This window comes from Tamandua tetradactyla, chromosome 9 (assembly GCF_023851605.1).
Source record: "Tamandua tetradactyla isolate mTamTet1 chromosome 9, mTamTet1.pri, whole genome shotgun sequence".
Lineage (NCBI taxonomy): Eukaryota > Metazoa > Chordata > Mammalia > Pilosa > Myrmecophagidae > Tamandua > Tamandua tetradactyla.
Genome location: NC_135335.1, coordinates 29,440,966 through 29,464,684, shown reverse-complemented (window position 1 = coordinate 29,464,684; position 23,719 = coordinate 29,440,966). Strand labels below are relative to the sequence as shown.

The window sequence follows — 23,719 nt, the reverse complement described above, 5'->3', positions numbered from 1 at the left end:
CACGGGGGTCCGCACTTAATACAGCGCTTCCCTGTTCTTGAGGGGCCCCAGGGCTGGTCTCCATGCAAGGAAAGCCTAGAGCAGTGCCCTGCCCCTAGCCCAGGGATGCTCCTGTGGACTCACCCTCACACTGACTGCTCCCTCCACTTCCCTTGGTCCAGGCAGACCCCTAACCCTCCCTGCTGCCTGGGTGGCCAGCCCCTGTCTATCCTTGGTGGGTCTCAGGCTGTGGGGTCTGCATCCCCATCGGCTGGCATCTCGCTGGGGCTCAAGGTCCTAGTTATAAGAAAGGGATCGGTGGGGGCTCTAAGCGTCCTTTCATGTCCAAGCCCAGGCCTGCCCCTCAAGTGGTCCCAGAAGAGGCTGAGCCCTTTACTGCCACCCACCACAAGCAAAAAGCACCCAGGCAGGCAGCGGGCTAGGGCAAGGCCTGGGCCACACTGGTGCTGAAAGGTCCAAGGAGGGGTCCCCCAGGGCCCCAGCACTGCCCACGCATCCATGAACACTCCCCAGTGCCAGCACAACAGGCAGCAAGGGGCAGAGTAGGCCAGACGGAACCTGCTCAGTTCTGCCCAGCCCGCCCAGCAACCCGAAGTGCTGTCTGCCTGTACCTCGCCTCTCCCTGCCCTCCTACCTGCTCCTCAGCCTTGCCTTGGGCCCTGGGGCTCATTCTGTTCCTCTCTGGCTGGAACCTACGCTGCCTTCCCTGAGATGCAGTGTGACTGCTGGGGGCTCCCAGGGCCCAGTTTCTCTCAGCTACTCCCTCTCCCAAAGCAGACACCCACAGGGCCAAGCAGGTAGGCTCTGCCTGTGAATGGGTAAGAGCGGGGGGATGCCCGGAGCTGCCAGGAGGGAGGCGCCGGGGGGAACTGCTGCTCTACTCAGCCACACCTAAGAGGTCAGAAAAGAGCATTTCTAATTGTAGTGCCCTGCGGTCTCACTGCTGACCAGCTCCTCCTGGGGTGCTTCAGGGTGCCTCCAAGCAGGGCCCCTCTGCCGGGCCTTAGTCTCCCCAGTGCCACCTGCTCCAACCCACATTCTGCACGCTCGGAGGGTCCCAGGTGGAATCCACAACTCTCCATTCACGCCTCTCACTCCCCAGGGAGACCAAAGCCACCAAGAGACTTCACTGACGAGGACTCCCCTCCAGAAATGCACCTGCTTCTCCCTCACCTCTCGCTGCAAAGGAGCCACTTCCAGGAGCTCACCCACCCCACCAATCAGGCCCTTCCTCCTTTTTCTTTACGCTCCTCCACCCCACCCCTGCTATCCGTGTTCCATGTGCTCTGCTCGATCCCACCACAAATGAAACAACAAACTTCACTGAGAGCGCAGAGTCCTGCGGAGGCCAAGGGAGCACAGGGTGGGGGCTCTCAGAGCTTCCTTCCCACAACAGAGGCACAGGAGAGCCAGAGCCTCTACGGTCCCAGCAGGAAGCTTGACAGCAGCATCTCAGACGGAAAAACCAAGAAACAGCACGAGCACATGGCTGAGCAAGGAGGGCAGCACCAGAAGAAAGGAATCTAAACCAAAAATGGAAAGAAGGGATCCCAGAGGGCAGGGAGAGGGGGTGGCAGAGTGTGGTGATTGTCATTGACCATTAAGCATTCTAGTTCTTCCAAACAGTATACATTTTTAAAGTCTGAGAATATATTAAAACACTGACTAGAAATACCTAAAATAAAACCTAGGATTCCAGTCTGTCCTTTAGCATAGCTACAGGAAAGAGTAAGTAACTATGGAATGAATTCTAGATCCCATGTTCTTCCTCAGCATCCCCCACCAATCCCTTCACAGGAAAACTCCACACTTGCTGTCCTTACTTCCCAGGCAACTGGAGCCTAGAGCATAGCCCTCTCTGGGGTCCTCAGGCCCCTCAAGTCACTCACTCAGGGGTCAGTTCCCTCCACTGGCCATGACTGTCCTGGAGCTGAATAGCCTAGATGGGATGAGGGGGTCAGAGGCAGCCACCACGGAGGGGCTGGGCTACCCTGGCCTCCAAAGCCTGTTACAACCATTTCTTCCCCCGTCTCCACTGCCACCTGGAGCTCCCACAACACCAGAGCCACCTGCCTCTGCAACTGGGAATAAATGCAAACTCCCAAGCAGCCTACAGGGCCTCTGCCACCACACTACCTCCAAACACGAGGGTCAGCCTCCAGAGCCCTTCTGCTCCACCCACTCCCAGGAAGGCTGGCCTCCCCTGTCCTGTGGCCCTGTTCCCCATTCCTGGGGCGCTGGCCTTCCCTGTCCTGTGGCCCTGCCTCCCATCCCTGGGATGCTGGCCTACCCCCATCCTACAGCCCTGGCCCCCATCCCTGGCTCTTACACCGCCTGTGTGGGCATCCAGCAGCCACATGACATGGTCCCTGCCACCCGGCATCTGCCTCCACTGCTATGATGTGCCCGCTGGGACCTGAAGCTCAGGGCCTCCAGAAAGCTCACTCATGGAAGGGGACAGGGCCAAAAAACCTGGATGTGCAATGTCACGCCAGGTAGCAGACAGAGCCAAAATGGAAGGGCTAGATGGGCAGTCAGGGAAGGCCTCCCAGGGGATAGGATGGAAGCGGGGAGAGAGTGATGAGTACCAGGGGGACTCAACACACACGTGTACTCCCTCGGTCCAGGCTAGTCCGAGCCGCAGCCCCCAGAGGCCCTGGGTTCTGCTCTCCCTCAAGCTCTCCACGGCGGACACAACCCTCCAGCCCCCTTCAGCCCATGGTGAGCAACAGCCACACAGCACAGTTAAGGGCCTAGGTTCCAAATCCCAGCTCCACTCCCCCCACCCGACTCCCCCAAGACTGGCACTGGGGGTCCCCGCCCCACTCCAGGCTTCTGGTTCCCAGGGATTGTCCCCTGTTGTCCTAAGAGCTGCAGGTTCCAGGAGAAGTGGTACCACTTCGTAAATGAAGTCAATGGCTTGCCCAAGTTCCAAAATAATTACTACCTAATTACTATCAATTACCACGCAGTGCTTCAAATGACTCAGGAAGCGGCCGGCAGCTTTGCAAATTAATTGTACAAGTTTTCCCTCACCCACAACTGGAATGTGGTGATCCAGGCCCTGTCCCGCCTGGCCAGCTGGGCCTACACTCCAAGCTCCATCCCATGCCAGCTTTGACTCCTCGGGCAAGCATCCTCCCCACGCTGCCTAGGACCCATGAGCTAGCTCTGGGACGGGGAAGTGAGCCTTCTCCCCACAGCCCACTGCTAGGTCCCTTTAGTCTGCAGCCCCAAAACAAGAGGTCCGAGGGCAGGGACCTTGTCTGGGAGTTTCTGCCTCCCCCAAGGGCAGCCCAGATTCACAAATGAGACCCAGCGGCTACCAACAAAGGCCACCAGCCTGGCCTGGAGTGAAGACAGCCCAGCATAACATCCTCTAGCTGCCCCGGCCTTCCAGCCTGGCTGCAAGTCCTCATAGACTGACCCCAGCTCGCCGTGCAAGCAGCCCCGAGCCAGCCAGCCAAGGCCTCCACCTTCACTCCAGCCCCTGCCAGAACCAGGCTCCCTGCCTGGCACAACTTTCTCCACTCCCCCAACTGAGGCTGGGCCCACGGGCTGGCGAGACTTGACTGGGCAGTGTTCTGGATGTCCTGGCTGGGCAGCACCCCTCCTCCGCCCCGGATCCACAGGGAGCACCAGGGGCTCTGTCTCTGCCCAGCTCTGCTCACCCTCTGGAAGCCCAAACCCGCTGGCCCAGGCCCCACTCTACCTCGGACATGTTGACACGGCCCTCCAGGAAGGCGCAGTCGGCGGCATGGTGCGTGCACACGTGGCGGTATTTACACCAGTGGCAGGGGAAGGAGCCGTTGACACAGGACAGGCAGCTGCAGGAAAAGGGACAAGGAGGGGTGAGGCTCTGGGCAGCTGCAGGAAAAGGGACAAGGAGGGGTGAGGCCCTGGGGCGGCCTGGCCCCCGCACCCTCCCCGGCCTGGATGCCCCCCACCACATGCCCTGCACACAGCTTCCAGCTTGGCATCTCAGGAGGCCCCGGACACTGCCTCCCGCTTTTCCTCAAGGACCTCCTGGTCCCCAGGTACTCCTCTGGCCCATGTTATGGGTGCCCTGTGCCCTGCTGTCATGAGACTCTGAGACCTTCAGGCCTTAGCTGAGATAGCTCCTTCTGCCCCCAACATCCCTCCCAGTCCCATCCAAGAAGAAAAGCTCCATGCTTTCTCTTTGACCCCTGCTGTATCTACCCCCAGGAACAATAGCCCTGCCTGTCACGCAGTAGCTGCTAATTCAAGAGTTGGAGCAAATCAGTGGGGAAGCACTCCACCAACAGGCAAAGGCACAACAGAAAACTAAGGGACTCTCCATTCCCCAGGGCTGAACTCCAGGCCCTTCTTCCAGAGGCCTCCTTCATACCCCAGCCCACCCTGGGCCTCCCATGCTGGACCCTCTCCAGGTCAGGGACCAAGCAGGATCCCGAGCCCCAGTGCCTGGCTCATGGAGGGACACACAGCAGGCTCAGAGTCCCAGCTCCCTGCTGAGGCAAGCAGCCATGACGGGCCTGCACATGAGCCACCCACTGGCCATCAGGAAGATCGAACTGCAGGCCGGGCCAGCCAGCTCTATCCCTGAGCATGCAAGGCCCAGCCATATGGGGTGGGGCAGGGGAGGACTGAACCAGAGGGTAGACGGACACCTGAGTGGCTGTGTCTGGGTGACTCCCCACCATCCTCAGTCCCCACTGTGCCTCTCAGGCACTCTCTCCCCTCTTGACACCTGCAGCAGCCTCCTCCCTCATTCCTGGCCTCTTCTCTGCACCCACAGGCCACGCTCCCCACCACATGGCTAGAGGTTTCGATGTAGACGCTGGCATGCCTCCCTCCCCACCCAGTCCACCCCTCCCTGATCTGGCTCCACAGCCGCCCATGGCCCTACATGACCCAGTCCTGGGTTCCTGGCTCCAGCAGCATCCCTTCTACCCTCTGTTCCCTGGTTCACTCTGCTCCAGCCACAGAGACCCCTGCCCCAGGCTTTGCCCCTGCTGCTTCCTCTGCCTGACAATCCAGCCCACTGTGGCTGGCTTTTCCTTGCCACCCCCGCCCACCTGGCCACAGAAGCCCCCAGCCATACGTCCTGGTCATCTCGCTCCTAAGAATGGAGGCTGCACAGGGGCAGGTCTCCCGTGCCTGGGGTGGGTGGAGAAGGAGGAGAGTTGACTCCAACAGGACCAGGGAAGATGGAAAACCCGAGGCAAAAGAAGGTGGGTGGGCAGTGGGCCCCAGGTCTGCAGAACGGAAGGAGCTGGGGGGCCCAGGCACCCTGGGCTGACTTAGGGCACAGCCCTCAGAGCTCTTGGCCAGGACACTCACGACTGGTGGACACTGCAGTTGTAGAAGACAAAGTCCACAGAGGCAAACTTCTTCCCCGTCTCCTTGGACTTCAGGTAAAGCTTCACCACCCGCTGGTCTCCTACCAGAGCAACACACGCCTGTCAGAGAGTCCTGAGGGCCACTGGGGCTGCAAACCCAGGAACCCAGGCAGGCAAGCACGCAATCCACCTCCAGACCAAACCCTTTCGTACTAATGAGAGATCTAAGCCCCAGAACAGGGAGAGAGGAATTGCCTGAGAACCCCTCAGTCCTTTGCAAAACCAACACAAAGTGGCACGCCCAAGTTCCATCTCTATGGCCTCCCTGGGATATGGAGCAGGAGGGCCAGTGCCCCAGGCCTTGCTGTCTGTCTGACTGGATCCATGGCTCTCCCTTCCTTGGGCCTCCTGCTCGAGGAGAAGGGAGAGTAGGGCCAGGATGTCCTGGCTGTTCTCTTCCCTCCAGGTCTAGCCTGGGACTGTTTGATAAGCATTGACTGACTGACTGATGGAGCCAGTGCTCAAAGTCCTCGCCGGCTGCCATGGCACTCAGCGTGAGGCCCCCAAGGCCCGCCATGACCTGCTCATCAGCCTGACTCCCTCCCTATAATGCTCCTGCCACTGTGGATGCACCCCATATACCTGGGTGCCTTTCCTCGTTCTCTGGGGCTTACCCTAGACACTCACAGGTGGCCCCATAGGAAAGGCCCCTCACTGCAGTGTCCCTAGGATCTGGGGGACATACCCTGACGTGGATGCTGACGATTCCAACAAGGTGGACCTCGAGCTAGACATGCAAGGGGGGAGGGGCCAGGCGAATGGGTGACCGAGTCCTGCGGGGACCGTGCCGAGATGTGGGCCTTGCCTGAGCTGCCTGCCAGCCCAGGGCTTCAGGCCCCAGGAGCTGCCCCTTCACACCAGCAGCATGTGACGGGCCTGCAGCGGCACTCACCCTGGCCCCGTGTGATTGGTGCCACCTCGCGGGCCGATGGTGAGCGGCAGTGGATGCGGCCATCCTCCAGGACACCCTCAGACTCGGTGAAGTCCTCAAAGGAGCAGTTGACACCAGCCGAGAGGTCAGGCACGTTCCAGGCCTGCAGCACAAGCTGGAGCCCCGCAGGCAGGAGGTGTGGGTGAAGGGACCCTGTTGCCATCCACCATCCTAGCTTGTACCTGGACACATCCATCGGGACCTGGGGCCTGGGCCCACCCGCACCTGGGTGCACCTACCGGGACCTGGGACATAGTGACGGAGACATTGCGTGGCTGCACAGTGAGCTGCACACACTGCAGCAGGTCCGAGGCAAAGCGCTGGGGCTCGTCTGCCCGCTCACAAGCGTCCTGCCGCGAGCAGCTGTGGGCAGAGGGTGGTGCTGAGGCTGGGTACAGGGGTATGCCCAGAGAAGAACCCCCACCGGCCAGCCCACGGCGGAGGGGTCTGCAGACCGAGCATGTGGGGTGTCAGGGTCTGGGGCAGAGTGAAGGGAGGGAGGGGGTGGGGGGTGTACTGGTCTTTGCAGTCCTGACATCACTGTTCCGGTCACCTACACCCTGGGAAGCCCCCAGTACCATTCTGCACCCCCATCTTTCCTGGGGTGAGGTTGGGCTTCTGTCATTCAGGATCACAAGAAACCGCAAACTCAGAGTATGTGTGCTCCAGGAGGGCTCTGGGATGCAGGGAGGGGAGCTGTGGCCCACCTGGCCCACCCACGGCACAGAGGGGCCTGGGGCCCTCCCAGACCAACTCACATGCTGTGCAGGACACACCAACCACAGTGGGGATCCCGCGACCCCAGGCACAGCTCACACGACGTGTACTGTACACAGCTCTCCACTGGCACGCGCGTCACCTGCATAGACCGAGGGACACCTGCATGAGGCCCCCAGCCCACTGGCCTCTCCCGCTGCCGTCCTCCCGCTGGTTCCCGCAGGTGGGTCACACCTAACCTCGTCATATCCTCCAGACACTTCTGGGGCTGCCCACACCCATGTCACTCAAAGGTACATTCTGTGTGACCCGAGCTAAGCAAACCCGGCCTCTCCCCTGGGGGCTCCTGGAAGCAGACTGGATGGACAGCTCCATGAGCCAGCCAGTCAAGAACCTATGGCTTCGGGCAAAATGAATTTCTCACTTGTCTGGACTCCTTCCAGCCCTGGGCCTCCCAAGGGAGGCGGCTCCTCTGCCTCCAATCTAAGCCAGGGGGTGAACAGGGACCATGCCCTGCTCACTCCAACCCCACCTGCCACACCGGCTTTCCCGGCCCCACCGCCACTCGGCCAAGTTCGCGGGGACAGAAGCCCATGGAGCATGACTCAGCCTGGACACAAAGCCCCTGCAGCAGGACGGAGGCTGGGGCCTTACAGGAGAATCAGAGCAGGCCAGGAGGGCAAGGGGGGGCACCTCGTGCAGGCCTGTCCCACTGCCTACATGCCACGGGCTCACCAGAATGAGAAAAGCAGAAGCTGGCCCAAGCAGGCCAGGCCAGGAACAGAGGCTCATGGCCTGGGAGGGCCGGGCCCCCCCCACAGGTAACCCCACTTGGGCCAGGCGGGCCCAGAAACACAAAGGTGCCAGGTGCACGCCCCCACCCTCAAAGGGCATTAGCGGTGTTCTGACATTGCTTTCAATGAAAACTGGAAAAAACATTTGTTATAAAGTCTGTTCGTGGACAGGGTGGGAGCTCCCAAGCCCAGCCCAGGACTGTTTGGAGGCAGAGTCTCCAGATGGGATCACAGATGCCAACACCTTGGCCCCAGGCCATCTGATGGTGTCTGACGGTTACCAGAGGCCACGGCAAGGGGTGGAGCTGGGTGTCTGGGGTTGGAGAGGATGGCACCCCACCATCTCCCCCAAATGATGGTTAGTCCAGTGACACCCAGAACCAGGGCTGCAGGAATGCAGAAGAGATACTGACTTTTGCGGGGGGCCAGGATCAGGCCCTCATGCGGGTAGACAGGGGGCACCCAGGGGTCCTCGGACACACAGATGTATGCACAGTGCAAACCCAAGCCTGGACACCAAAGGATGCCTGCCAGCTGGCTGTGGGCTCCCCAGTTCACAACATGCCCCCTTCCCCTCAACATCCCAGCAGCCCTGATGCCCTGGCAGGCAGAACACTGCCCTGTGGCCTCGAACCGGCGAGCCAGCCCAGATGCCCGTAGCGAGGGCACCCACCTGCTTCTCCGTCATGGCGTAGAGGTACTGGCGGTTGGGGCTGAGGAGGAGGTCACGCAGGATGGGGCTGCCCTCCTGGGCCACCACACTCTCGTAGGCCAGGGCTGGCCGGCCGCTGGGATTCCCCAGGTCCACGAGGATCTGTGGAAAGCGAGGGGCCCCTAGGGGTGGGCTGATGCCTTTCTGTCCCCCTCAACCCCTCTAAAAGTCAGGAGCCCAGAACCTGTCCCCAGGCGCCCCAAGGCCCAGCAAGAACAAGGCTGGGCTCAGGGAGGTCGAGGCCCAGCGCTGCTTGTGCTGCCCTCCCCCAGCCCCAAGGACCAAGATCAGTGCGCACCTGGCCCCAGGCCACGTGGCACTGCCTGACGGCTCCAGAGGCCACAGCAGAGGGTGGAAGCGTCTGGGGGTTGGAGACATGGCAGCCTACCATCTCCCCAACTGATGGGGTGCCTGACCACGCTCAGGGCTGCAGGAGCCCGGGGGAGAAGCGACCTTCCTGGGAGCCAGGCTGGCGCAGGGGGCAGGCCTGGCAGGGGCTCAGGGCCCCTGGGACCCGCTCAGTGTGGTTGAGAGCTCAGGCCCAGAGCCTCCAGGACTGGGAGAGAGGTGGCAAGGGTGAGAACTGGAGCCCACGCCCAGGGGTGTGCCGGGGTGGGAGACGCCCCTGCAGTGGGCGTGGTGGGGGGTGCAGGCGTCTCATTGGCATGGAAATACATTCCAGACCCCAAACAGACCGAACCGCAATCCCAGATCCCAAACAAACCGACGGCTAATTAGCCAGCTCTTCTCCCTCAGCAGCTCGCAACGCTTGCAAGTATTTTTAGTTGCTTTTACCAAACAAATGTATTTAATTAACGGAGACTCCCAGGGGGCTTTCCAGAGATGGGATGCATGGGGTGGCACCCCCCATCCCCACTGCGCTGTGTGACCAGCCTCCCAGCCTTGCCCTCTCTGGGCTGGCTTCCTAGGGTTGGGGCTGTGATCGGCATGGCCAGCCCGGCCCTCATTTGTGTCTACCCAGGCCACCCCCCCGGGAAGACTGCCCCCGAAGATCCCGCCTCTAATGAGCGTTGGGCCCCACGATCACAGGCCAGAGCAGGACAGGTCTGACTGTGGCTAGGGTGGGCTGCGGGGACCCAGGTGTAAGTTTGTGACACAGCTAGATCTACAATGGGTGGGGGCCTGGGCAGCCAGCCAGGGCAGGGTACTGCTCAGCCTCTGGGCTCAGCCTCTCCCCCCACCCCCCCACCCCTGGGCCAAAAGGGGCAAGCCGGCTGTGGCAAGAGGGGGAGGTCCACATTCCAGAGCGCCCCGCCAGCCACCCCCCACATCCGCTCAGCTGCCTCCAAGCCAACAGGCTTAAATCAAACCAGACCCGGAAGAGCTGGGCCCAGAGCTGGGGGGGCGGGGAGGTATAGAGGCCGAGGAGGAGGAGGCAACCAGGGGCTGGGGACCCAGATGGCTTCGGCTCATGACGCCGTGAGGGGGTGGGTGGCTGGACGCCAGGAGGGTGCCACGGGAGGGTGACCCGATCCAAACCTGCCCCGACCCATGCTGGCCAGAACAGAGGGCGGGAAACTCTCACATCTAAACGACCGCCCAGCCCAAGTCCCCACTCAAAGCCTCCTCTAGGACAGCGTGCAGAGGGTGTGACTGCCCACCCGGCCCCGCCCTGCTCTGGCTGCAGGCAGGAGGGCAGGCGCAGCTCACAGGGTGCCCCGGGCAGATCCCACAGCGAGGACAGTCACACGGGCGGGGCGGTGGGCCAGGAGCCCAGCTTCCATGCCCCCAGCCTGGCACAGCTGCCCCTAAGCTGCTGCAGCTTGGGGAGAGAGGCACCAACCCCCTATGCCTCAGTTTCCTTATCTGTGTGATTGGGATAAGTGGAGTTCTAACACCTCCTGGCGCCCCACTGCACCAGAGTTGTCCTAAGGATTAAATAAGGACCAAGTCCAGGGCACGGGTGCCAGGGGGGTCCCATTGACAACTGCCACACACCCGAGCAGCCAGTCAACAGCAGGCAAGATCACCACTGGGGAGCAGGAGGTAGGGGAGCGGGGGGGCAGGACGGCAGGTCCAGGATGGGTCCAGGCCTAGGGTCCCCAACTCAGAGGATCCACAGCAAGCCCCTGGCTTCCCCCGGAGGCCCCTCAGCCCTCGCTTCCCTGGTCGCCGCAAAGGCTCCTTAGCTGCCGGGACGCTCGCCCAAGGCCAGGTGGATGGGACAGTCCATAAGCACAGCCTTCCAGCCCTTCCCAGGGCTTTGCCAGTCTCAGTCCTGACCAGATCTCAGTCCTGGCAGGCAGGACCCGCTCCCCAGGCCCCAGGGTGCTCTCGCCCCCCGGACAACCACAGCCGAGACTTGCCAATCACGGTGAGGTGACCCTCCTGACTCTACAGTGGGACAATTCTATCAGAGTAAAGGCCCCAGCCCGCTGAGACCCCTGTCTTCACAACCTCAGTGGGCACTCAAGCCTGCCTTACCTACCAGGGAGGGAGTGGTGGAGGTCACACTCGGGGTGGCCCTGCCCAGCAGGGGACAGACTATTAATCATGGAGGGTGGGAATCCAGGTCCCCAAAGCCAGCTCCGAGGTGAAAGCATAGGGGGAAGCATTCGGTTTCCCCCTCTATATGTACATGTGAGGAGTGGGCCTCCCTCCCAGGGGGCTGGGGAAGCAGCTGCAGGCCAAGCCCCAGCACCCAAACACCCCCACTCCCCACCCTGGCAACGTGCCGATACAGACAGGTGGTGCCCGACAGCTGCAGTGGGCAAGTGGCTGGGAGCACACGTGTCCAGCTGTCTGTCTGCCCTGCGCCCATCTGTCCACGCACCTGCCCTGCCCTGGGATACCCTCATCCCAACAGACAGAAAGGCAGGCCCCAGGCTCCAAGGAGGTGGAGTGCAGATGGCACTCTGGGGGCACAGGGATGGGGGGGTCGCACCGAGTGCCAGTTTAGCAGCCGCTCACCCGTGCGTACACGACTGTCACAGCGGCTTCCAATCCGACCAGGAAACCATAGTCCACACTAGCTGCTTCCCAGGCCCAGCTCCATCACATGTACATATAGAGGAGGAAACCGAAGCTCGGGGGAGAGAGGGCTGCACCCTAGGTGGCAGAACCTTCCAGGAGGAAGGGACGCCCAGGGGCAGGGGGTAGGGACAAAGCAGGTGGGCACAGGGCCAGCCGGGCTGCAGGACAGCAGAGTGTAGGCCAGCTGGGAATGCACGTGCCGAGGCGCATACCTCAGCCTCGCAGCTGTCCATACGGGGACCACCCGCTGAGAGGTGGCCCGGCCTCGGGGCAGCTGGGCCCACCAGCCCCCTCCCAGGGCAGCTGGCCCACAGAACAAACAGGAGGCTCCAGGTGTCCCGGGCATGGGGGCCGGGCCGGGCCGGGCCCAGCCTCCAGCCCCCTCCCACCTCTGCCAACCCTGGACTCAAAGGTCCCACTTCAGTGGCCCCAAAATGCCCTGTCACCTTGCCTAGCCCCCCTCTCCCTCTGTGGCCTGCCCCACACCTGCCAAGAAGAAGTCCACCCTCCCTAGTGTGAGGCGACTGGGCTAAGCCCAAAGGGAAATGGGCCCAGCTCGGCCTCTGGCATCACACCCCAATGCTGCTCAGAACCCTCCTCTCCTCCCTGGGTCTGCCCTGTCCCCCCTGCAAACTGGGAGTGGAGACTAGATTCTGGGCCAAGGCCCGAGGTGGCCGTCAGCACCCCTGGAGGAGGGACCAGGCCTGCACACAGGCGCCCAGCACCACCGTGGGGAACCACTCAGCTCCCGATAGGCCAGGGAGAGGTGCAACCCTATTTCCCAGTCCAGCTTGGCGGGCTTTGTGCCCGGGGGGTACCAGGCAGGAGGGTGCTTGCAAGGGAGCCCCATCAGGCCCACGGGAGGCCATGGGCCCCAGAGGAAACCCCCCAATCCCCAGACTACCCCCACACTGCCACAGCCACGGCCCAGTCAACCGCTGGGATGGCCCAGCCAGGTCAGCTGTCCGTCCAGCCCAGAGCCAACAAAGGGCCCATTCTCCAGGCTGAGGGCAGGCGGGGGCACCGGGGAGGATGTCTGGGGCCGTCCAGGCTGCCTGCCAGGGCCGGCACGCGCCCTCACCACCCAGAGGCAGGGGGCTGCCCAGCTTGGCCCCGACCTGGGTAGGACAGAGACTCCCCTGCTTTGCACCCCCACAGTGGGTCGCTGAGCCGACCCTGGTCTCCAGAGGTGAGCGGGAAGGTGGGAAAGAGCAGAGGACACCAGATTGGGGCGGATGGGGGGTACAAGCAGGTCACAGGGCACAAGGGAACCCCCACACAGTACAGGAGGGCCTGGGGATGGGGGTGGGGGTGGGGGTGGGGGGACAGAACACCTGGACCCACCCTGCAAGCTGGTATGGCACAGGAAGGCTGAGGGCCCTGGGGCCCAGGCTGGGCAGGGCTGCCACTGGGTGGCCTCTGCCGCCAGCTCTCCCCGGACCCCCAGGGGCCCTGAGCATGTGCCCACCCTCCTGTCAGAGCACACGGCTGAAGCCTGGATGGGGTCCCATGGACCCACCTCCTGAACCTGCTCAGGCTGCCCAGGATCCCCTGGTCTCCAGCTGGAGGCAGCTTCGAGGTCCCCCTCCTGGGTTCACACCATGCTCAGGAAGGGCCAGGAGGAATCTGATACCGGAAAAGCAATTAGCAACTTCCTCCTGGCAGTAATGGGGTAATTAAAACATGGCTTGCGGGAGACCCGATAATGGCTATAATTGGGCCAGACACACCTGGCAAGGGCAGGGGGGTCAGTGGGTGGGATCCTGGGACTCTCATGTTTCCCATCGCCCATCCCCACCCCCGCGCCCCCGACCCCCGACATAGGCAAGAACCAGGGTCCTAGAAAAGGGGGCTGCCTTAGCCAGGTTGTGGCACCTTCCGGCCACCAGCCCTCAGTGTCCGGGCCAGCAGCCACCATGGGGCAGGGCGGCGTGTCTATGTGGGAGCTACCATCCCCCAAAGAGAGTGGGGCTGGGGATCCTCGGGCCCTCCGCGGGACAGAGGCTGCAGAGCCGCCCCAAGGAAATGGTCCATCGCTAACCCACCCTGCGTCTGTGGAGGGTACACATGACCCGGCCAGACGGCTCCACCAGGACGGCCTTCCAGGCACAGACCACCTGGTGGGGACATAGCCAGCAACCCACCTGACCCGCCCCCGCCATGCCGGCCCTCAGTTCCAGGTGGGGATGCTAAGGCAGGCGGCAGGGACCATCGCCTATTTCTTGGGCACCACATCTCAAAAGCAAGAGCCATCCATGGGCTGCACACCCCCTGCTATCCCCCTCTCACTGGGGACCTGGCTGACACCCCCCCATACCTGGGAGCCCCCCCACCTTTCATTGGCCAGCATCTCCAGCCCTCCACCCTCTTGCTGGAATCCCAGCAGGTTCCCTCCTGGCCCCCGGCTGCATCCACCTCCTCAGGGCTCCCTCTCCCCTGTTAAGAGCTCAGCAATGGGGAGTCACTGCTTAATGGGAACAGGGTTTCTGTTTGGAGTGACGGAAAAGCTTTTTTAACTTTTGGTGGTGAGGGCGGCACATCAACTCCAATTAGCAGCATTAAATTGTATACCTGAAAGCAGTCAAAACTAGAAACCATCAAAAAATAATAATTTAACAAAAAATTTACCCATGCTACATAAGGTACAGAGTTCCTGAGAAAGTACCGAGGCCTGAGACCTGGGCACTGCTAGCCTCTCTCACCTTCAATATCTACCCACCCTCATCCTCTCCAGAAAACAAGGTACCGCTCAGACACTGGCATGTGCTAGTGTCTGTGCTTCCACGCCTGTTGTTCCCTCCTCCCAGGATACCCTTCCTAGCTCACCCCCAGTCCCCGGGGCTACTCCAGCCATCACCCTCTGCTGCCAAGGACTTCTGTGCCTGCCCCCTGCCATGGACAATACCTTGAGGGCAGGGTCACAGGGGTGGCGGCCCTGCCGCCGTGTTGGTGTGAGCAGGGCCACGCTCGATCACTCAGACTCTGCAAGGAGGTGGACCTGGGATGCAAAACTTGGCAGAAGACGCCACTGGCCTTGCCTCCTGGGGCCGAGGCCCCTTGCAGCCTATGGAGGAGCAGAACTGACGGCCTTGGGCCCCTGCTCCATCCCAGGATGAGGCCTGGGACAGCACTGTTAGGCCACGGAGCCAGCCTGGGCCTTTCAAATCCCTCCCATGGTGGCAGGCTGAGTGAGTGGGTCCTTTCCCCAGGACATAAAGCCACCATCAGCAGACCCTAAGACCACTACCCGGGGCGGGGAGAGCAGCCAGGACACACTGGGAGCGAGGGGTGCAGCCCCCCTCCCTCCATCTAGGTCCAAATCCACAGCTGGGCACTGAGCACCTCCTGGGGGCCAATGGGGACACTTCCCCATGACTGCCCCCCACTTCACCCTCATCACAGCAACACAAATGGCAACGTGGGTTTGGGTTCTAGACATTCAAGACCAAAAAAACCAAAAAAAAATCAGCAGCCCATGCCCAGGGACAGATCCAATGGAAATGCTATGTCGCTGTAACCCATGTACAAAAACAAAACAGACCGACGCAGAAAACGCCGCGGCACCCATCCAGAGGCAAACGGACACAAACATGCCCATGTGTTTTGAACTTCCAGCACAGCAGTGACCACAGGTGGGCCAGAGCTGCCTGTGGTAACGAGGACGGATCTCAACAGCAGCGCCAGGCCAAGGACATCAGCCACGAGAGAAACCCTCCTGCAGGATCCCGCTCACGAGGCCCAGGGCCGCTCCGGGTCTGTGGGTCTGCAGGTCTGCCGATGAGGCGGCTGTGGCAGCAGGGGCTACGGGGGTGCACAACGAGCAGCCCAGCCATGATCTAGGCGCTCGCGTGACATCCCTTGGACTTCACGGAGATGTCACCGTGGAGCCAGAGAGGTCCTGGGACACGGCCCTCTCCCCGGGGCCCATTCAGCCTGAGGAGCGAGAAGGCCCCTCGAGGCCCCACACAGCCATGCATGACAAGGGCTGGGGTGCCCTGCCTGAGGGGCGTGGGGGGAGGCTGGCGCGTTCCCCTGCAGCTGAGGGGCTGGAGGGGCCAGCAGGTTCGTCCCCCCCAGTGAGCGCGTCCCCTCTGCCTGCTCCGCCCCCGCCTGGCCCCTCTGGAGGGGTCCTCTCCACTGGTCCCTCCCCTTGGTGGGGGGTGGGTGTCCGTGTTGGAGGCACTGAACAGGCTCTTGGCCCAGCTCTCGGGGAAGGGGGCGGCTGGGAACAGTCCCCCAGGAACAGAAAAGAAAGAGGTTGGCAGGAGCGATCTGGCTCCACGCAGGTGTCTCAGGAATTTCACAATTCTGGCTGGGGCTGGGGCAGGGAAGGGCAAAGCAGCATCCAAAGCAGTCTGGGAAGTTTCTAGAAAAGAGATGGCCTCTGGAGGGCAGGAAGTGCTCTTTGTCCCCAGGGCACCCCTTCAGCAGTTACACCTGGAGCCCAGGGAACAGACCCTGCCTGGGGCAGGGGGAGAGGCTCGGGCAGTCTCCCATCGTGGTTCCTGGAGTGACTCGAGGACTCAGGCCAGGGGGTCCCAGACCCACAGGCCAGGGGCTCTGGGTGGAGGGAGGCCTGGGAGGGGTGCTGGGGGATGCATTCCAGGAGGAAGGGCTGTCTACTGCAGAGGGAAGGGGGCAGGTGGTGGCAGGAGCCTCGGGGGAAGGGGGGAGGAGGCGGGCAGGGCACCCCAGCCAGGAGCCCCAGCGTGGCCTGGTGCAGCCCTGAGCAGCTGAAGTTGGCAGGTCTTAAATTAATCGACTACAATTTTACACAACAACACGTTTGCCGGGGCCTGGCGCAAGGCCAGCCAACTCCCTGGAGCTCCCCAGACACTGTTCGAAGCCTGGTAAGGACCAGGCCTGGGAAAGGCGGGGAGTGGCCAGCACAGCCACCCTGCACCATGGACCAGCTGAGGGCTGCAGGACGCAGTGAGGCAGCCACTATGCTGAGGCGACAGAACCAGGTCCAGGGGTGCCTCAAAGCAGGAGTCTTAATGGAAACTCGGGGGGGGGGGGGGCAGGAGGGCCCAAGTCCTGCTCTCCAGGCCAGACAGCAATGGTCACAGACAGGCTCTGGCCGCTTGACCACCACCACCCCACGCCCAGGCCTGGGCTGGGAAGAAATGAGAGGGAATTCCTGCCGCCCGCCAGCCCGGGCCCCCCGCCAAGGAGAGGCCTGAGCAGCCGGCAGGTCCAGGCGTCCTGGCAGTGGGTCTGACAGGGAGGCGGAGGATCGGGACCTGGGGAAGGTCCCTTAGGCAGGGTGGGACTCGGCCCCCAGACAAGGGGCGGGCAGGCAACACAGAGCCCAAGCCCTGGAAGACCAGGTCCCCGGGCCCCAGGCCTCCTCAGAGAGGGAGAGGCTCGCTAAAACAGGGGCCTGGCTCCACGAGAACTCTGCCCCTGCCCTGATTTCTTCCCCTCCACGGAGCTCTAGAAAAGGGAGGGAGGCAACAGATGGGAGCAAAGTTCCCAGAACTGTAGTGACCACTCTGCCTCGGTTTCCCCCGTCTACCTACAGTGGAGGCACAGCACCCAGGGAAATACTCTGGGGCCATCCTCTGTAGGGGCAGGGGGCACAGTAATCTCTCCCAGACAGGCACACGGGGAAACTGAGGCCCAGAAAGGTGCAATGACTTGCTCATGGTCGCATGACCAACGGGCGTAGGGCTGAGAGCATACCACATGTTCAAGGTCGAGGTGCCTGCCGTGGGGTGGAGAAAACCATTCAACAGGGCTTCCCGAGACCCTCCAGAGCAGGCTGAGCTTGGGGGAAGAGGGTGCAGGGTGCCGGGTCTGAACTGGACACGGCTGTGCCAGAGTGGGGAAAGGCAGGAAACCAGCCCGACGGGAGAAGGGTCTGTTCTCTCAGCAGCTTGCAGAACCCTTTACTCTACCAGCTAGCAGCCCCTCGGCATGGCAGACCATCATGAATACCAGAACGGTACAGCAAGGCACACGCTCATGGGGCCCTGAGGACAGGTGTTTGGGCCCCGAGCCTCGCAGGAGCTACTTTGCCTGAGTGGGAAGGGGCCCGCCAGTCACATGGCAAGGACTAGCAACATCAGGCCTGCCCAAGAGTCACAGGGGTCCCCCCCAACCCCAACTCAAACTCTCCAGCTGGCTGGCCAGCAGCTGTGCAAACACTGAGGCTCAAGGAGGGGCCTGGCCTGGAAGCTGGTCTCTTCTCCCGCCCGCCCTCCATGGGCCTGCACCCAGTAGGGGGGACAGGGGGGAAAGAGGAGAAAGGAGCCACCCTCTGTGGCTTCTCCAGGTCTAACCCTGCCTCTTCTGGTAGATGGGCCCGAACCCAGCTCCACGGTTCTATTCCCTGGGCCTCAGTTTCCCCTGCTGTCCCTCCATGGAGGGCTAGGGGAAGGGTGGCAGGGGAGAAAGTGGGTCTTGCTTGTTCCTCGAGCCAGAACCCCACTGCTCCCCCTCCAGGGTGGCTGCCCCAGGACAGAGGGGAGTCAGGGCAGGCTGGACTAACCTGTTCTCCCAGCTCAGAGGTTTGTGGGTGGCAGCTCCACGGCTGCAGCTCGCTCAGCCACCCAAGGGGCCGGCCCAGCCTCCTGGGAGCACGGTCTTCTGCTCTGTGAAGGGGGAGGCCCCCACCAGGCACAATCCCCACCCCCAAACACACTGCTTCTTTGCAGAGGCTGTACAGAGCCCCTTCCCTGGCGAGCCCTCCCTGATTGTGGTGGAGACCCCACGCCTGGGAAGGGTAATGCATGCTGGATGAAAAGCCCCCAGCCCCATTCTAGAAAGGACTTGGCCCAGGGCAGGGTCTGAGCCGCTGCTGCACTCAATCCACCAGGTGGCACATGACCTCCCTACAGGGAGCTGGGAGCACATAGAGCCCAGGGCTCAGAGGGGTGGGCTCAGAGCCCCCTGGGGTGCTGCAGGCAAGGGGGTCAGAGGCTACCACCAGCCCACACGCTCTCAGCCTCCCCTCCGCTGTGAACAGGAACCCCAAATGACCCCAGGCCCCACCGGGCCGTGCTGGCCCGAGCGCCACCAGTGGCTCATCTCCCAGCCAGGGGACAGAGGGTCAGCCAAGGGGACCCCCCAGCCCTGCCTGCCAGGTGAAGAGGGGCTCAGAGAGCAGGCGCGGCTTCGGTTGGCCCCAGCCCAGGGCCCCCACCCCCAGGCGAGGGGCTGCCAGGAGATCCAGTGACCCGCCAGGCAGGAGTGCTGTGTCAGCGCCAGCCCTAGGGACAGCTGGCATTTCATGCGGCAGCCCCGCCCCTGCTCCCGGGCTCTCTGCAGCTCCCGGGCACCCACCCACCCTCCATCCCCCCAGAAACTTCCTCCATACCAGGCCGGCCCTGTCCCTGCCCCCACGCCCAGCGAGTTGGGCCTTCACCCCCATTCTCCACTCCACGCCCAGCTCTGCTTAGCTCAACGCTGGCTGGGAAGGAAAGGAGAACCGAGAAAGGCCTGGGCCTGCCTCAGCACGGCCCTGAAGACGATCCCTCCAACATCTCCCCACATCAGGCAGTAGCGGGGGAGGGGCGCCAGCCTTGCCCTGACCTTGGCCTTGCTGGCTCAGGCTGGCCCGGGGGTGGGAGGCCACAGCGGGGCTCTGCTGCCTCAGCAGACACTGGATCCCCAGGGCTCCGCACAGGAACCTGAGAGGGTGGGGGCTGCACAGCTGAGCCCCTACCCAGACAGCATATACCCCACGCTCACCACGTGCCCTTGAAGGACCAGCCCAGGGCACCTCCCTGAGCACCAGCCTCAGCACCGCGGGGCCCAGCTGCCTTGTGAGGGCTGGGGGGGGGGGGGGGGCGCCTGCTCCATGGGCCTGAGTCAGGAGGTGAGGGGGGACAGACCCATGCCAAGCCCTGACCCATTCTCAGGACCCCCCGTGCCAAACCAGGGTCCTCATGCGTCACCCCCTGAAGAGCAAGGCACAGCACGGGGGTCGGGGGGGTGGGCCGGTCAGCAAACAGAAACCCCTCCCACATCACGGGGTGCTGCCACAGGGCCTGGCCGCCCATCCCCTCTCACCCGCCCCGTGCCGCACCCCGTGCCCGGAGCCCAGCATGGCCGGCCTCACCTTGCGGATGCGGCCACTGCGTGTGCCAGCGAACACCACGGTTCGGCCGCGGTAGTCGTAGGCGGCCACGGCGGTCAGGCCGTCGTCCTTGTCCACGAATAGGGGAGTGCCCTCAATGGTGACCGTGCCACCCAGTGGCTGGTTGAAGTCCTGCCCACAGAAGTCGTCGTCGATCTGCAGGGGCTGGAGAGCGAGAGGGTGACAGCTCCAGGCCTTCCTTCCACCTGGGGCCCGGAGAACGGGGGGGGGGGGGGGGAGGGGGTCGCTGGCCAGGGGGGCACGCACAGCCAGGACCTGCCCATTCCACTAAAAACCGCATGATGGGGGGTGGGGGCTGGGAGGCACAGACACTCAGTGGGGGAGGGGGAGGAGGGTCTCAGCCTCAGGGGTGGCCTGAACACTCTCAGGGGTCCCACTGGACAGATAGAGAACCCGAGTCTTCAGCAGACCAGTGTGCTGGCAGAGGCAGGCCTCGCTCGTGGACCCCCTGTGCCCCCTGACCCAGCCCTTGGGGGAAAAAGGAAAGTGTTCAGCTCTCAGCTCCCAAAGAAGACAGTCCGGGGGATGGCAAGGGAGGGAAAGACCAGCTAACCAGGCTGCTGGGCCAGGTGGGTGGCAGGATGGAAGAGGGGTGGCCTGGAGTGGCCAGGGGAGTCTGGGGTGGGAGGAAGAGACAGAGACTGGGAGAGGAGATGGGGAGGCCGCCAGTGGGGCAGGGACAGGGCGCAAGAGGGTTCATTTAGGACAGAAGAGAACCAGTCACCTGTAAAAGGCAAAAGGGAGGGATCCAGCCAAGGGAAGTGACTAGATACAGGAAAGCAGATAGGTGATCGATAGCACACAGTTCCTGAGGAGGGGAGGTGGGGGCGACACAGGAGGGGGACATTGCAAGGAGGGAGGAGGGCGGGGGACAAAGGCAAGTCTGAAGGTGGGAGAGGGCACAGCTCGGGCTCCTCTGGGCAGTGGGCTGGGGCACAGGGGCATGAGAGGCTGGGTAGGGAGCAGGCAGGAATAGGGACGGCAGGGACAGGTACCAGGGTAGCAGGCAGGTGCCTCAAGGGAGACCTGGGCCTGCCAGGGCTGGGACTGTAAGGAGATAGACGGGCAAGGGGCAAGTGAGGTGAGGCCCCAGGGCTGGGGCTAGAGTGCTCTGGAGCAGGGGAAAAGAGTCGTGGAGAAAGGAGGGAAGGTGAGGGATGGGAGCAAGCTGGGAGAAGAGTCCCCAGGCAGGACTGGAGCACAGAATATACAGGATGCCAGGTCCTGACAGCACACGGCAGACCGTGGCCTGTCAATGACCCTCCTAGCCTCAGTTTCTCTATCTGTCCTGGTGACAGAATACCGTTCTTGAAAGGTCAACACAAGGACGAGCGAGACGCCAGGGAAGAAGGGCCAAAGGGACCCCTGCTGTCCCATGAAGATGAACCAGCGTTCCCTTGTTCCTGATTCACAGGTGGGAACACTGAGGAAGGGCAGGGATGGGCCCACCCGGTAGGCCCGGGGTGGGACGAGCAGAGCAGCCGAAAGCCTGGCTCTGGATATCTGGGTTCAAGTCCAGCTGTCCGGTGCGGCCCTGAACAAGCTGCCCACTCTCTGCGCCTCAGGGTGTCTGCTGATGAAACAGGGGTTCCTACCACCCAGGGTGCTGGGTGCTCAGAGCCTGGCACGGGCCCCATCGTGTCCTGCTGAGCACTGCATGTGCGTCAGGCCAGCCTGGGTAGACGGGGAAGGACCCAAGAGAGGTCCAGGTACACTGGATGCCACGGCCAGGCCCACATAGCACGTGACGGGCAGAACCTGGACAAAAGGGCAGCTGGCGTGCTCGCTACCAGCCGTGTGGCCCTCTCCTCCCTGAGCTTCGTGCCCTCCTCTCTGACCTAGGGACACCACCACCTGGCTAAAGGGACAAACAGGGTCGGCAAGCCACTCAGCGGCTGCCCCGGCCAAGGAGCCAAGGGAACTGTCCAGGTGGGTGGTCTCCGCGCCCCCTTTTGTAAAGGAAGCACGACGGCGTCTGGGCCGAGAGCAGGCTCCGGAGCCTGGCACAGGTTCTCTGTGGGATGGCGGACATAGTGGCGGCACCCCCATTTCCCCAGCCACCGAGCGTGTCGGCCAAGGACGGGGGTGCGTGGGGCCCGAGGGGCTGGGGCTGGGGCAGCACCCCCACTCACCGAGTTGATGCAGCCCAGCTCCTTGTTGAGCAGCCAGGGCAGGGAGAGCTTGCCCTCTCCGCGGTAGCAGGACTGGATGCGCTCCTTGATCTTCTCCTTGATGGCCCTGAGGGTGAAGAGGCACAGCACAGACTCCTTGGGCGGCTTGACGCGGTTCTTCTGGCCCTGGGCGAACACGGTGAACAGCACGTCCTCGTCCTCGGCCAGACCCAGCTGGTGCGCAAGAGCGCGGCCGGCCCGGCTCAGGTAGGCGTCCTGCACCAGGCGGTACTCGACGCCACCCTGCTCGCAGCCGATGGGGAACTCTACGTATGAGTAGAACTTGGGGTCATCCACGCAGAGCCGCACAATCTTGGAGGTGAAGAAGTGCTCGCCGGCAGCGTCGGGCGAGGTCAGCTGCGTGTCCAGCTGCAGCGTGAGGTAGTACACGAACTGCTCGCTGCGGAAGCTGTACACGTAGTAGATGTCGAAGGCCGGGAACTTGGACAGCGTGTCCGAGGGGATCTTGAGCTGCGACGACACGAACTCGTCCTGGTACACAAAGCCGAACATGTCGGCGTCCTCCTCGTTGGCCATGAGCCGGCGGCTCGACAGGGTGGGGAAGTACTCGGACTTGCCGTCGATGGGCGTGCCCACGAAGAGCTTGGCCTGGGCCTGGCCCGGGGGCCCGGCGATAAGCACGCCTGCCATGCTGCCAGCCTCGCGCACGCTCGACAGGTAGTGCTCTTTGCGGTGGTGCGGCTCGCCCAACTTGAACAGGTCGTCGAGCCGCAGGAACTGGCAGATGCCCTGGGAGGCGCTGCCGCAGGCCAGCAGGCGGTTGGCGGCATAGTCCAGCAGCAGCAGCTTGTTGACGTTGTCGGTGCTGCCCAGGCCGTGGGGGCAGGACTGCACACTGGGCGGCGGGTAGCACTTCTCGTTGTCTTCCACGGGGCCCGTCACGTGGGCCCGCAGCAGCGTCAGGTTCCCCGACAGCTTGTAGATGCGGTTCACGGCGCCCACGTAGACCTCGCCCGTCTGCTCGTGGACCACCAGGTGCGTGAGGCCCCAGTCACTGGCCGCGAAGGTGCGGGGGGAGGGCTGTGCGCCCCCGCCCGGCCTGCCTGCGCCCACCCGAGGGCTGCCCCCCAAAAGCAACAGCAGCACCAGCAGCGGCGGCTGCAGCAGCGGCATGGCAGGCTGGGTCCGCGGGCTGAGGCGCGTGGGTCTCGCGGGGATGTGCATCATGGGGCCGGGAGCCTCAGCCCTGGGGGGACACAAGGAGAGGGTGAGCTGGGGGGAGGGGGATGTGGGGGGAGGGCCCACACACACCGCCTGGCTGGCTAGGAGCATAAGGGGGCCCTCACGAGCTCTCAGTAGCCATGTGCTGTCCAGAGTCCTCCGAGATTGGTGACTGCTGCCCCCCCTCACAGGTGGGTCCTGAGGCTTGGAGGAGGGTCCCCCGGGATGGGCTCGCCAGTGGGCAGGTCCCCCGCCGGGACGACGTAAGCAGGATGCCTGCCTGGCCACGGCTCGCGGAAGCACTTGTCAGGCACAGGGGGGCAGGAGGCGGTAAAGAGGGTCTGGTCCGTCAGCCCTGACTCAAGGCCTTGCTGGAGGAAGCGTATTTGGGCACCTCTACTGCCCTTTCGGGAGGCCCCTGGGCTCAGGGAGGGGGGTGAATAACTGCTCTGCCCAAGGCTGCTGGGGACACGCTCTGTCCCCTGTAGAAGCTCGATGCTGTGGGGCCTCAGTCGGCCCAGGCCCCCCCACCAGGCATGAGCCCTCAGCCTGGCAGAGCCTCTGCCCCACCTGCAGCCCCCAGTGGGGCCCTTTCTGCATGGGGGGGGGCAGAGGCTAACAGTGCCTCGGTTTCCTTTTCTCTATGAGGCATCCCTGTTGTCCTCCACGCCTCCCCAGACCCGACCTCCAGCCCTCACACCTGCCCACAGAGCCTCCCCACAGGCCAGGCACC

At 63.1% G+C, this 23,719-nt stretch overlaps 1 protein-coding gene across 1 annotated transcript in view; it reads right to left on the bottom strand.

The window, feature by feature from the left end:
* The window catches only part of PLXNA1 (plexin A1), a 52,668-nt gene extending 29,663 nt beyond the window's left edge, over positions 1-23,005 (bottom strand). The window contains exons 1-8 of the mRNA XM_077116315.1: positions 21,766-23,005; positions 19,595-19,777; positions 8,497-8,637; positions 7,071-7,171; positions 6,552-6,675; positions 6,274-6,427; positions 5,323-5,422; positions 3,713-3,827 (exon numbers count right to left, since the gene is read on the bottom strand). Of these exons, the coding sequence (XP_076972430.1) occupies positions 3,713-3,827; positions 5,323-5,422; positions 6,274-6,427; positions 6,552-6,675; positions 7,071-7,171; positions 8,497-8,637; positions 19,595-19,777; positions 21,766-22,992 (2,145 nt within the window). The 5' untranslated portion in view covers positions 22,993-23,005. The remainder of the gene's footprint in view (positions 1-3,712; positions 3,828-5,322; positions 5,423-6,273; positions 6,428-6,551; positions 6,676-7,070; positions 7,172-8,496; positions 8,638-19,594; positions 19,778-21,765) is intronic.
* Positions 23,006-23,719: the final 714 nt, after the last annotated feature.